At 46.6% G+C, this 14,596-nt stretch overlaps 1 protein-coding gene across 2 annotated transcripts; it reads left to right on the top strand.

Annotated features, from left to right (window-relative positions):
- Nucleotides 1-1,148: 1,148 nt before the first annotated feature.
- On the top strand, nt 1,149-14,345 carry PDIA4 (protein disulfide isomerase family A member 4). Of its 2 annotated transcripts, none has more exons than XM_086467998.1 (10): nt 1,149-1,251; nt 6,510-6,675; nt 8,275-8,480; nt 9,142-9,280; nt 9,802-10,007; nt 10,638-10,796; nt 11,877-12,028; nt 12,616-12,772; nt 12,867-13,100; nt 13,676-14,345. In XM_086467998.1, the coding sequence occupies exons 1-10, from the start codon at nt 1,149-1,151 to the stop codon at nt 14,089-14,091; spliced, it is 1,938 nt and encodes a 645-aa protein (XP_086324124.1). In that variant the 3' UTR covers nt 14,092-14,345. The 2 variants fall into 2 exon arrangements, with proteins under 2 accessions (XP_086324124.1, XP_086324123.1); XM_086467997.1 differs by having other exon boundaries at nt 12,613-12,772.
- The last annotated feature ends 251 nt before the right edge of the window (nt 14,346-14,596 follow it).

Here is a 14,596-nt window from a genome sequence, read left to right as displayed (position 1 = left end):
GTTAGGTGTTCACCAGACAAGCATGTGAACAACGACTGCTAGGAACCACGCTGGTGTAGCTCTCTACAGCCACTACCAGCAACCAAATGAGACAAATGCAATTACTACCAAAACACAAAGTGTCATAGCTATGTTGTGTAGGGGAAAGGGGCAGAACCAGTCAGCCCAAGACCTACTTGGGGGTTTGTGGACGAGCAGGAGGCCAACACACTTGGAAAAACCCGACTGGGCGACAGACTGCTCTCCTGCAGCCAAGCCAGCGACTCCCGCTTCACCGCAAGTTCAGTGTAAGGCACCGAGGCCGGCAGCAGCGCACGCCTGGACCCTGCCCAAGGCCTCCAACCCTTCGCTTACAGCCGTTAACCGCGGCGCTACAGCCGGGTCTCCTGCGCCCGTTCCCCCCCCGAGCCCTGCGGGGGGCCCTACGAAAGCCCCCAGGCGCGGCGGCACCGGCGAACGCTTCAGCTATACGGCGGGAAGTTACGCAAACGGCAAGGACAACTCTGGGGCCTCGGCCAGCGGCGACAGCAGCAACCGATCAACCCTGGGCGCTCACCGGCCGCCTGAGGGAACGCGGCCCCGGCCCCGGCCTCGCCCCGCCCCCGCGGAGGAAGCACCGCCCCACCCGCGCACGCGGCGCGCCCTCACAGGCTGCCCTCAAAGGCTGCCCCCACCCCCTCCCCAGCCCTGCCAATCCCGAAGGGCGATGCGGCTTCCCGCCCTTGGGGGCGGGGACGGGAGCCCCGCCTCCCTCCCTCCTCGCCACCGCCCCCCGCTCCCAGAGCGGCTGCGCCCGCAACGCGTGGCAGCCGGCGGTTGGTGGCGCCCCAACAGCCAATGGGGGAGAGGCACCTCAGAGGAGGCGTCTAGTTTTACGCAGGGAGGCGCGCGCAGTGCTCCGCTCTGGTCGGTCGCGCTCTTCCCCCGCCGCGGTGTAGTAGCTGCTTCTGGGGGCCGGGGCTGCTGGGAGCGCCGCGCTCGAGCCCCTCGCGACACGCGACCGGGTCTTGCGCGGGGGAGCCGCTCCGGAGGAGCGCGCCAGGCGATTGGCGACCGCGCCGGCCGCCGTCGCAAGGCTGCAGCCAATCAGAAAACGCGGCGTGGAACGAGGCGGGCCGGAGCGGAGCGCGTTGAGGAACGGCGGCGGGATGAGGCCGAGCGGGCTGTGGGTGCTGGTGGTGCTGCTCGGGCTGGCCCAGGTCGCCGTCCTGGCGCGGGGTGCAGCGGCCGAGGAGGACGACGGCGACGGAGGTGAGTGCGGAAGGGAAGGGCGCGGGGGAAGGTGGGGAATGGGCAGGCGGCGGAGACCGTTCGGCGCCTGGGTACCTCGGCCGCCGCTAGTCGCGGCCCGGCTCCACCGAGCCGCCCCCCGCGGGTCCCGGGTGCCGGGTGCGCGGCGCCGGCGCTGGGCGCCGAGGGGAGCCCGCGCCCTGCGAGGCGCCGCGGGGGCTGGGCCGTGCTGGTGGGCCACGGCCGGCTGCTCCCCGCAGGCCTCTGGGCCGAGGCGGCGGAGGGAGGGCGATGACCTCCCCCCCCCGGTGAAGCTGCTGGGAGCCCTCTTCGTGGGACGGCAGGGGTCGGAAGGGGCCTCTGGAGATCGCCTAGTCCGGTCCCCCTGCTTGGCACAACACTGGCCGCTTCACCTCTGCCGTGTGGCGGCTCTGCCTCGCGTCTTCTAAGCAGGGAATTAAAAGCCAGTAATTAGCCGTGGTGGCAATTACTGACTCTTAAATTACTGGTAAACTTGCGATTTCGTTATCCGATGGAGCACGCTTCCTTGCCCCTTGGTTCAGGGGATCGGAGCGTTTCTTGTGTTTCGAACCGATGGTTCATTTTTCCCAGAGGGCAGCCCGTGTGTCGCTACTTTCTTGGTGTTTCTTCCCATTGTCTTTGAATGTCACTGATGCGTGACCTCTCCTTTCCAAAATTGGCTGGAACAAAGCTGTGCTGATTTATTTTTGGGCGCAAACTTGAACATAGGAGGTTCCACCTGAACATGAGGAGGAACTTCTTTACTCTGAGGGTGACAGAGCACTGGAACAGGCTGCCCAGGGAGGTCGTGAAGTCTCCTCTGGAGATATTCAAAACCCACCTGGACACAGTCCTATGTGACCTGCTGTAGGTGACCCTGCTTCAGCGGAGGAGGGGGTGGACTAGATGATTTCCAGAGGTCCCTCCTAACCCCTGACATTCTGTGATTAAGTTTAGCACCTGTGCATAGGAGGCAGGCATTTGAAGGTGCGTCTTTTTTGTTTTTAAGTGTCTTTCACGTGGATTTTGTGAAATCCTCCATCTTTCATACTTCCTACATTAACTCTGCTGTATGGTAAGTAATAGAGGGCGTTCAGGGAGACTGGATCGTGGCTGACCTCCTGAACTCCTGTCCTGCAAATTTTTGCTCAGCCAACAGGCACTGGACTTGAAGAAATGCGTTTATGTCAGGTACCTTTTGGTGTGACCAACTGTACGATCTGTAGGATAAGGATCTAGCATCTGCAGAAAGACGATACATGTATTTCATCTTGGAATTAAAAAAGGCTTCACAGGAAGAATCTGCATTATGTCTCTTTCTCTGCTTTTAGCTAGAACGCTTGGTTATCATTGCTTTGTAGTGTGTGACAAAGCCTAGTGCTGATTTTCCCCTGCTGCCAACAACTGACGGAGCACCTATGATGTGACAGCGAAGCCAGTGTCCTGGGCCTGATGACGGTAGCTCAGCTTCTCCTGGGCCAGGCTTTTATGCTAATCTGTTGTACAACTTGAATAATTTTCTATTGTGTATCTCAAAATTGTGTGTAAATCATGAACTAGGCTTTACCAAGCTTTTGCTTTAAAAGTGCCTGTGGTTAAGGATTTCCATTTTTACCCTTGAAATGCAAACATGTATGAAGTGGAATAAATTTACTTTGCAACAAGCAAGTAGCCTTACATCAATTGGTTGTGCAGGAGCTGAAAAACTCAGATGAAATGAGGCTTCTTGCACCGTACGGTTTTGGAAGTGAAGTTTGACTAGGGCAATCAGGCGCATACGTGCGCAGCAAGGTTAACCTGGGTTGTGACCATTGCGCCCTTTGCGTCCTGATGAAGGAGAAGGAGGGATCGTGTAGAGGATCCAGTACAGAAAAGATTGAGGAAGAGGCTTTCATAAAAAGGCTTTGGAATGCCGCGGCAACAGATTATGAGTCTGAAAACTGAGCTCATCTGTCTGGGGAACAGATGCTGCAGTGCCCTCCTCAGAAGGAGACTTTCAGGCAGAAATTGAAGTCATCGATGTCTGGGTGCAGCTTTTTTATACAGCATTCGCCCTACTTAAGGAAAAGTTACTAGGCCAGACTTCCAATAAATGCTGAAAGTTCAGCAAAGTTACTGTAAGAATTAATTACTGTCCGAGTAGCTGTCATCCTGCAGAAGGCCGGCCAGCCAGCATCATGTGCCTGAAGCCTTAAAATGAGCACTGCCATCATCGTGGTTTGACTTGCATAGTAATGTGTTGAAATTTGTGGAAATGCTTTGTTGGAGTGAAAGGGAGTGGTCCACGTTTTGCTGGAGGGCAGGTTTTAGGTACAGCGGTCACTTGTTTGTTTGTCCACCTGCTTTGCCAGTAGATTTAAGAAATAAAGCCACTTCAGTTTGGGGGCAGCTATTTTATTTTTGTGAGCTGTCATATGCAAAAGTTTATTAGCTACTTCTGCCATTTCAAGTATCACAGTTAGACTCATTCTGTGTCTGTTCTCTTCAAATTGTAAATCATTAGTTCAGAGGACAGTTTCTTGCTCTTAATGAAGAAAGTCCTGTTTGCTTCTCCCATGCTCGGTCAGGTCCTTGGAGCAGGTCTTTCAGTTCCAACACTGAAGGCGACGTTAGAGGTGGCTACAATAACCTTAGGTGTCAGTGAAGCTGGAGACTAGAGGGTGAGTTTGCACTCCTAAGGACCAATTTATAGTGTGGCTAACTTTTTTTTTCTGGAAATGCATGCTCTCCTTAAGCCAGCTGGGAAAAGCTGGAGTCCTGCTCTTAGGCGCCACTGTCCTGCCTCTGAGGAGGAAGTGGGTGTGTGCGATGCCCATGACAAGGTGTCACCATCAAGGAAGCATTATGTTGGCAGGCTCTACAGACACTTGCATAGAAAGGTACAAAATGGTGTCAGTGGTGCACGTTAGGTCTGTGGCAACATTTTCCACTTGGGCAGGACGTTTTTGTAGGTAATGCTTTGTTCTCAGCTTTCTAAACCATGCCACACCAGCTGTGGTGGTCTTTTTCCCCTGGTAGGGGGAAGGAGTTAGCAGTGTAACCAGGAGTGAGAGTCACAATCTGGTGGTTAGTTCCAGAGCTGTGTGAGCAGAATTGGCTGACTAGTTTAGCTCAAATTCCTTTTTGTCAGGAAAAATGAAATCTGAAAGTATTTGCTTGAAAAAGCAAGGGGAATTGCACAACTCACTGGGAATTCGGGCACAGACCAACTGTGAATGCCCTGCTGTTAAACATAGCCCTTGGAACTGCTGGGCACTCAGATAAGCAGAAGTTTTGACTGCTAAACCCCCCTGAAAACTAGTTTTTTCCTCAGGGCAGTGCTGTAGGTACATGACTGCTGTAGATTCACTTCAAGGGTATCTGGCAGTTTGGCCCTTTCACTGGAGGTGCTCAGAGGCAGCAACAGGGGAGGCATTGTTGACTTGCAAACAGTGCTTTTAGCTGCTTCACAGATCAGATGAAACAGTAGTAGTTGTTAAAGAAACTTAATCCAGGTGACTACTATTGTGTGATAAATGATCTCCTGTGATCTCTTCCCTCATGAGAAGCTTTAATAATTTGGTGGTGTATAAAGACAGGTTCTAATTAAAATGAACACATTTTCTCCAGGAGCGCATATTGTTTTCTGAGAGCATATAGGCTTGCTGGGTTTTTTAATACCTTTTTTCTGACAGAAAAATAGCTGTTGCAATTTTATTGGCATAATTTTGTCCACAGTGAGCTTGTTCCTGTGCCCTGCTCTTGGTCTGAGAATAGTGGGGTTTGTTTTTTCACTTTTTATATGTGGATACTCCATATTTATCATTCTTAACTTGCAAATTCCAGGTGAAATCAGAGTAATTTCAGAATTCTTGTCCTGAATAAGTAACTTGTACATAATTTTCTCTCCTACTGCAGTAACCCCTGTCAGCTTAGTCAAAAGCCAAATAAAGTTAAATAGAGAGTAGTTTTGAACAAGAAACCTTAACCTTTTTCTTCCTCCTCCGCACCCCCTGCCGATCCTGGGACTCCAGTGGTTGAAGGGGCCATAGCTTTCATTCTCGTACCATTTTTGTTTGGGATGAGGTATTTCCATTACTTGTTCTGTGACTGAAATTCCTTTAAAGTCATTCCAGAAGGTCTACTTGCCTTGAATGATAGCAATTGGAAAAAAAAAGTTTAAAGTAATATGTGAAGGATTAAATATTAAGGAAACCATCTCAAATTCCAAGCCAACATAGGTTGTACCAGTTGAAATGTCCTGGCTTCAGATTTCATGTGCTAACTTTGCTTCAGTAATTTAACAAATCTTTCTCCTCGAAAGACCTATTCTGAAGCAGCAGTTTTGGTCTCCTTAAATCAAAGGCCTCCCCAAAAGTTGTTTGAAAGAAGTTTTCACTTCATTTATTTTAGAAGAGTACCTTGCAGTTGCCAAGTGCATAGGAGTGGGTTTTCACAGTTGTTGCGTTTATTTGATTTTACGCTCGCTCTGCAGCCTGGTGCTGATCCAGAGCAGAGTGATGCTCCTGTGAGGGGAAAGCCTCTGCAATGAATTGCAGACCTGAAACATTGCTGTCACTGAAAGAAAGCAAGATATATTGAGGTGGCAGGAGTGGGATTGAGCAGTCAGGAACAGAAGGATGACTTTGAAGCACTGCCTCTCATCCACCTTGGTAGCAGTGAAATGATGTCATTTGAGTTCATAGCAAGCCTGTCTGTTTATTAGACCTACAGACAGGCAGAGCATGGCCTGTGGTGTCCTAGGAGCAGTAAGGGTACAAGGGAAGCATTAGGGACAAATAACATCTGCTTTTTTGGTACAAGAAACCTAATTTTTCCAACCACAAGCTGCTGTGCTTGAAAGACAGCTGTTTTGCTGCTTGATAGAGGGCTTCTGCTTGAATTCAGGTATATTCTTGCCCAATAAAATGTGTCTCTTCCTGCACTTCAACAAGATACCCAACGTCTCTTGCTAGGGGCTTTCACATAGGTGACATTAATTCTTGTTGTTTCCATTTTGTTAATTTGTCACAAAGTGCAGAACACACGTTGACACTTTACTGAAATACTGATATTCTTGGCTAGCGTAGTGTGGACGAAAATGAAGTGGTCAAACATCCAGGTCCAAGCTCTTCACAGGGCAGCGTAGCTGTGGTCATGTGTGGAGCAGCAGCTAACCTGTGTTGGTACTTTTCTTTATATATACCTTTAACCTGGCAGTGTTATTTTAATGTCAGACTCGACACGATCTAATCCGTATTGCAATTTTGATTTTCCAGAATCTGTTACAAAAGAAGCTGATGATGACAGTGATGATGAAGATGATGACGACGATGACGATGATGAAGTTAAAGAAGAAAATGGTGTATTAGTCTTGAACGATGCGAACTTTGACACCTTTACTGCAGACAAGGACACTGTGCTGCTGGAGTTCTACGCGCCATGGTGGGTTCACAGGCTGTGGTACCTCCTCAGGTGCAGGATGGGTTGGCTGTCGGGGGCTTCTCTGACAGGACACACTCCTAAAAAGTGAGCTTGGGTTGCAACTTAAAGGTGATGTGGGAGTCACTTGCGGGAGAAGCACTGGACTCTGCCATAGTCCAGGATAGGAGACCATGGTGGTGTGGAGGTGCCCTTGCCCCTGCCCCTGTACCATGTGACAGACAACAGCTTGCTCTTTTTCCACAGATGTGGGTCATGCTGAGGGATCCCAGGCCAAGGGAAGTATGGCTTTGGTTCCATCTCTGCTCTGTGCCTGTCAGAGAACAGAAACAGTCCCAGTGAGCCCCAGAAAAGTCATGCAATGTGGTCTGTCAGCCTGCTGTGGTGTCCTTGTGCTGGCCCACTGAGAACTTGTACACTTGCTCATCTAGATGGAAAAAGGGAGGAGACTTCCCTAGTAGGGGTGTTGCTAGAAGGTTTTCCTTCTCAAATTCGAATCTCTGACCTTGCCGGGAGGGTGTGGTGTGAGGACATAGCTTGTTCGTATTATCAATTTAAACAGTGCCAGGGTACACAGTAACAGTAGTGCACTCGGGGGAGCTACAATGGATTCACCTACCTGTAACGGAGACAAAGAATTTAGGCCAGAATGCATCTTCTCCTGCATTCTTATGTCCATAATAATAGGGATGGTTAGTGGGGGAAAACAAGAGCAGGATGTATTTGCTGAGTTAGTGTTGCAGCCAGAATGTCTTTTCCTTTGTTACTTAGTGATTCAAAGACAACTTACCTGTTTGTCCTTCTCTAGACTTTGAGTAGAGGGGAGAATATGATCTTGCTTGAGGTGGAGTTACATTTTAACTAGGGCCGCTCTTACTGCAGAGAATCCCATCCCTGCTTGGCTGTAGGTACTATTTCTGTAGCTGTAGCTTGCCTGCATGAAAACTGAACATGAAGCTAAATTTAGCCAAGCAGAAGGATGTGTGGTCATCACAGACTGAGCACCTTTTTTTTTTTTTTTTCCCTACTCCTTTACTGCCAATTGAGAGGCTACAGAGTACAGGCTGGTTGCTACATGCTACTTTTCCTCTTTTGTTTGTTTGTTTGTTTTTCCTTTGTTTTCCTGGTTTCATCTTCAGTTTGTCAAGCTATATTCAGCACTTCTTACAGTGATACTGCGATGCTGTGGTGGGTGTGAGATTTTATTAGGCCAGCTTTACTGCTGGTTGGTTTTTCTTTTTAGTTCAGTTTAGGGTGCTCGACAGAGGAGATGAACCTGGATTAGGGAGAAGCTGAAGTCTGAGTGACACCATATTGGGGGGGAAACATGGTGGGGAGGAAGGATAAGCATAGTACAAGGTTTGCAATTCTGTTGTGAAAGCAATTGTTAATTTTTTTTATGATGGCTTGAGAAAATGTTTGGAAATGTGGTGCCTTTCAAATGAAGGGGGGGAACACAAAAAAACCAAAGAGATTGGAATCTGGACAAACAGCACATTAGTTACAGTTACTCTGTATGTCTCCATCATCTGAAAATGTAGCAAGACAAACATGCTTATGCTGTTGTGCATTTATGTATCTACTTGTGTCTTCCTCTGACAGGTGTGGGCATTGCAAGCAGTTTGCTCCTGAATATGAAAAGATAGCCAAAACTCTGAAGGAAAATGACCCTCCTATTCCAGTTGCCAAAATAGATGCTACCACAGCCGCTTCACTGGCAAGTCGTTTTGATGTCAGTGGCTACCCAACCATCAAAATCCTGAAAAAAGGCCAGCCTGTTGACTATGATGGTTCTCGGACGGAAGATGGTGAGCACCAGTCCTTTGCACTTCTCTGTAACAAAGCAAGGAAGTGTATGCTCTTGCTTCTTAATGCCACTATTTGGAAGGACTTGGATCTCAAGTTACTCAAGCAGAATGATATTATGAAGGCTGAAATTTTGCTTGTCTTCTCAATTGGCTGCATGCTAGAGGACAGTTCTGCAGGTAGTGCTGTTACTGGTGGAAGGTTTCTCGAAATAGGATTTGACTACAAGAGGAGGTAATCTCATGCTTGCTGAAGCATCAGCTAATAAGAAACATCTGGTCTGTATATTTACTGTATATAAGACCACTTGTTTCTTGCTTAATGAATGTATCCAACTTCAGTCAGAGGGGGAAAACTACCTTTTCTGTCTGTTTTGAGATGCAATTAATGTGCTACAGTGCTGCAAAGTACAGATCTGTGCTTTGCATAAATAAGATGCTCTGTGGGGTGAAGAGAATATTAAAGACCTTCTTGGCAGTACCAACAATGAAGTAAAGCATAAAGGAGCTTCATTAAGAAGGTGTTCTCGTGTGAGCTTGACTGTGTTGGTCCATGACCATGCTTCCCATGCGGATTTTAAATTCTTGATAGAAACTCTTGCATTTGATGTACTCTGGTATGATAACGCAAACTTGCTAATTGAGGTATTGAACTGTATTTCAGAAATTGTGGCCAAAGTCAAGGAGGTTTCTGACCCCAGTTGGACCCCTCCACCAGAAGCGACCCTGATACTGACCCAGGATAACTTTGACGACACTGTGAATGGTGCTGACATAATCCTGGTGGAGTTCTATGCTCCGTGGTAAGCAAAAAGGCAGTCACCTATACTTTGTTAGGACAGCTGGCCTGAACACACTTGGCAAACCTGCTTTCTGTTGTTATGCCTCTTTAGAAGAGGCTTGCCTTGTGCTGGTGTGTGTAGCTCTTGTGTACCTTAGTTCGAATCTATCACGTCACAAATCACTTGAAGACTAGACTGGATCTGTGTCTCAGCAAGGGGTGGCCTCCAAAATTTCACTGAAGATTTCCCAAATTTACTAATTTGGGAACACCTTGAGAGATACTGAAAACCAATGTGAGTTGGTCCTTAATTTCAAAATGACCTCTAAAAATGAAGCTGCCTGTAGTGATGTGGGGCCGGACATAGACGCTAGCTTCAGGTTGGAGAGACAAGTCTTCCTAGACTAAAGTGTCCTCCATGGATTGATTACTGCCATTTCTACTTTCTCTGTTCTGGCAGCCTTAACTCTTCCACTTCAGAGGTAGAAAGTACCTAGCAGGACTTGTGGCTTGTAAAAACTGCCCTCTACTCTCCTTCCCTAGGTGTGGACACTGCAAAAGGCTTGCTCCAGAATATGAGAAGGCTGCCCAGGAGCTCAGCAAGCACACACCTCCTATTCCCCTGGCTAAAGTCGATGCCATTGCTGAAACTGAGCTTGCAAAGAAGTTTGATGTTTCTGGCTACCCAACTCTGAAGATCTTCCGCAGGGGCAAACCTTATGACTACAATGGTCCAAGGGAAAAATATGGTATTGCACCTTCTGCTTTTTCTTGTTTTCTGAGGGCTTACCACAAATGCTTTGACGTATCTATAGGAGTTGCAGACTTGTTAACGTCCTAGCATTGGTTGTTGGGTAAACCTGAAAAACTGCTCTCATACCTACATAGGCCAGCAGTATCCATTTGTCTCTAATCTTTATAACATCTTACGGTGGTACTATGAAGTCCTTTTAATAGAAAGTAAGATAAATAGACACGGTGAAGCAGTGGCAATATGAGTAAATGAGCAGCCTTCAGGTGCACTGGAATGCACCATAAGGGCTGGCAAAGTGCTCAATGTTAGGTTTTAATAAGAGGGAAGACTTAAGACTGTCCAAGTAGAAATTTAGCTTGTAGCAGGGTCAGGAGACCGTGAAGGGTCTGGAATTTCAGAAAGGAGGGTTACTTGAAAGATCAGCTGATATCCATGGAACTTGTGCTTGGCCACCTTTTGTGAAACCAACCTGAAAGAGAATATCCAGAGCTGCAGCTTTAAAAACTTGAGCTGAGGTCTTGCTTATTTGGTCTTTTAGTTACTGTGGGAAGGCTGCACAGAAAGAAGGGAGTCTGTGGGAAATAAATGTTCTAAGCCACTTTTTGGGGACATGTTTGTCTTGCAGGTATTGTCGACTACATGATTGAACAGGCTGGTCCTCCATCCAAACAGATTCAGGCTACCAAGCAGGTACAGGAATTTCTGAGGGATGGGGATGATGTCATCATCATTGGAGTCTTTAGTGGAGAGAATGACAAAGCCTATCAACTCTATCAGGAAGCAGGTGAAGAACATTTTAAAATATTAATGAAATGGATGTTTTGTTGAGATTCTGCCAAGGACTTTGGGCATGGAGAGATCCTTTGTTTCTGCTCATAGTATAGCGGGGGAGGTTGGAGAGGAGCAAGAGGAAGGAGATTGAAGGATGATCTTCTACTTGCACTCAAGAAAAAAGCTTACACCAGTTTTTGAGGCTCTAACTAAAGTATCAGCCAGTCAGAGGAGATACCTCCTCTTGGTATTTTGTTCCTCAACACATGCGGAATAGAGAGGAGGGAAAATTCCTAGCCTACGAACAAATCGTGGCTTCTTGGCTTAAAGCCTTGCTGGCTTTGCCATCTGCTATTGCTTGTTTCATGTCTGACAGTTCCAGAGACTGGAGAAAGAATCCTCATCCACCTCTGGATCAGTTTAGCAAGACCATTCCTGGCAATGTTTATTCTTAAAAAAACCCTTTGATGTGACACACTGACAGTTCTGTTAGCAGTATTTGCCAGCACATATAAGAGGCTAAGCACTTGAGGAGCTCAATCCCATTAATCCCTGTCTCGCATGACTGAACTGTTCACAGCCGCTCTTGGTTTCCGCCAGAGCCTTGAGAGCAGTGTGGGCAATTCTTCTCCCCCTGGCTATGCCTGCTTCTGGGGCTGCTGTCATTTCAGGCTGCATTAGGAGCTCCAGCATGGCAAGATACAGAACTGTTTCCCAGAATGCCTCAAAACAAATAGATTGACTAGGTGACCTTGTGAGTTCCTTCCCAGCTCTACTTTCTGTTATTTGGGTGGAAGCCAAGAGGCAGGAGACTAACAAATAGCTGATTCACTGGACATGTTTTGGAAGCTGTTCATGGTTTTTGATTATGTAGAATAACCCCTCAAGTAGATGGACTGTTGAACAGCATTCAAATAGTGCTACTCCAATTGTATGTATTTTCACATGCTGCTTCGCACTCTGAGACTCTGGGTTGTTCCATGTCCCACTGAGAATGGGAAGAGAGTTTCCTTACAGTGCAGTCTCAAGATTTCAGTCAGAGGCTGTCAGTTCACTTGATGACTTTTCTTCCTCCCTGACCTTAATTTTTCAGCTAATGGTTTAAGAGAGGATTACAAGTTCCACCACACCTTCAGCAACGAGATTGCAAAACTGTTGAAGGCATCTCCAGGAAAACTGGTTGTCATGCAGCCAGAAAAATTTCAGTCAAAGCACGAGGCCAAGATGCACGTTTTGGATCTTAAAGTGAGTAGCTGGTTCAAAGCTAGAAAGTTTGTGCGCAGATTAAAGGTTCTCTTTCTTTGTATATATGAGCAGTTGGCACCTTCCTGTTGGAAGTACTCTGCTAAGTATTGGAATCAGAATGGTTTGGGTTGGAAGGGACCTTGAAGACCATCCAGTTCCAGCTCCCCTGCCATGGGCAGGAACACCTTCCACTAGACCAGGTCGCTCCCAGCCCCATCCAGCCTGGCCTTGAACACTGCCAGGGAGGGGCCAGACACAGCTTCTGTGGGCAACCTGTGCCAGTACCTTGCCACAGGCAACTTACTTGTCCCTTGAAATTGTATTGCTTTGTTTGAGAAAGCTTTAGGAAATAAACCCAGAGGCTACATATTCAACTAATAATTTACCATTACAGTATCCAGTTTAATGGTAGAATACTAAATTATCTTTAGTACTCAAGGATTTGAATAATATGGTGGCAGCGTTGTTTATAACGTGCCCCTCTTTCTCATTCATGCATGCATCAATATTAGTTTTCAGTAGTGTGTAACAGAAATGCCGCTTAAATCCATTTGTCTGAACTTTTTCCCCATTTTTTTTTTAAGCAGGACTCTGCAGATGGATCAGAGATTAAGGAGCATGTGCTAAAACATGCTTTGCCTCTCGTTGGTCATCGCAAGCCTTCCAATGATGCTAAAAGATATGCTAAGCGTCCTCTAGTGGTGGTCTATTACTCTGTAGACTTTAGTTTTGACTACCGTGCTGGTAAGTTAGCTAAGATTACTGTTTCTTTGCTTCAGGAGGAAGCAAGCAGTAAGTAACTAGAAATTACTAATCCTGTTGTATTCTGGTTTTTCAGCTACACAGTACTGGAGAGGCAAAGTCCTGGAAGTGGCCAAAGACTTCCCTGAATATGTGTTTGCTGTTTCTGATGAGGAAGATTATTCTTCTGAAATAAAAGATTTGGGCCTGCTTGAGAGTGGAGAGGATGTCAATGTTGCCATTCTGGATGAAGGTGGCAAGAAATATGCCATGGAGCCAGAAGAGTTTGACTCTGATGTCCTCAGGCAATTTGTGAAGGCATTCAAAAAAGGTGGAGTTTTTGAAATAGGGTTCTCGAAGCCATTTGCTTTGTTTCCCCTTCCAAGATTTTTCCTGAGACTGTTGCTGTCTCGTTGCTACAATAGTCGTACGTCCAACCTTACAGTGCTTTGTGGCTTAAAGCTTTTGGATGTTTCTTGCCTTTTTTTTGTAATCTCAGTTCATTAAGCTTGTGGCTTGGACTATGCTGTGACATCTAGCTATATTCTAAAACGGGGCAGGTTTGGCAAGCCTAAAATGTTCTTGCAGCTTGGAAGTGTGAGCTGATCATTCAGATTTGGGACTAGTATAATGAATCGCTGTCTGATAGATTGTGGATGGACAGCCATAAAAAGAGAGAGAAAAGTTCATGGGGAATTATGAAACAAATTGTTGCCCCTGTTTCACAAGGTTATTGTGGTACAATGTCACCAGCAAACTAGCCTCTGTTTCCTGTGGAGGTAAGTTCGTTCCCTGGTGCAATGCTTTTCCCTGGTGGGAGGATGTTGTTCTGCCCTTTCCTGAGGAAGACAGTAAGGACTGCTCTTCCTGTATTCTAACAGTGGTGTGCGTTTTTCTTCCTTCTAGGAAAACTGAAGCCTATTGTGAAGTCCCAGCCAGTGCCAAAAAATAACAAAGGGCCTGTGAAAGTGGTAGTGGGTAAAACTTTTGATACCATAGTCATGGATCCAAAGAACGATGTTCTCATAGAGTTCTATGCCCCGTGGTGTGGACACTGCAAGAAACTAGAACCAGTGTATGCTGAGCTAGGCAAAAAATACAAGAATGAGAAAAATCTAGTCATAGCCAAGATGGATGCTACTGCCAACGATGTGACGAGTGACCGCTACAAAGTGGAGGGATTCCCCACTATCTACTTTGCTCCGAGGGACAAGAAGAACAACCCTATTAAATTTGAAGGCGGGGACAGAGATTTAGAGCATTTGAGCAAATTTATAGAGGAGCATGCGACAAAACTCTCCAGAACAAAAGAAGAGCTTTAGATAAGGTGAGGGTGGTGAAGAAAAATTGTTTGTACATTGTAGTTAAAAGCAAGTTACTGACAAAACGTCGTGAGAGAAGAATTAAGCAGTTTGAGCAAGGAAATTCTTGAGCAGTAAAGCAGTTGCAGTATCTTTTTTTTTATGTCAGAAGAGTTTTTCTGGACACTGAACTTCTCTGATACAAATGTCTTACGTTAGTTACGGTTTTGATCTTTGGAGAAAAATACATTCTTTATTTTTTGTGACTATCTTGAGCTTGATTGTTTGACTTGAATGCAGCTGGTTTTTAAGTTAAAAGATATTACCAAAAAGAGAGAACCAGATCCCTCTGCCAAACAGATTTCTCTGTCTTATTTGTTGGTATGGTTACTGGGGGAGCAGTGTTTTGAACCCGTCTCTCTTCTGTTCTGTTTCTGTATACCTATTCATGGGACTACATCACTGTATTCATTGAGGGTAAGAAGGGAGGTTTTCTGAAGTGTAGCCAAATTATTCAGTCCTGTTG

This window comes from Leptosomus discolor, chromosome 7, assembly GCF_034619465.1.
Source record: "Leptosomus discolor isolate bLepDis1 chromosome 7, bLepDis1.hap2, whole genome shotgun sequence".
Lineage (NCBI taxonomy): Eukaryota > Metazoa > Chordata > Aves > Leptosomiformes > Leptosomidae > Leptosomus > Leptosomus discolor.
Note: the sequence above shows the minus strand (reverse complement) of the source record. Positions and strands in the feature narration are given on the sequence as shown.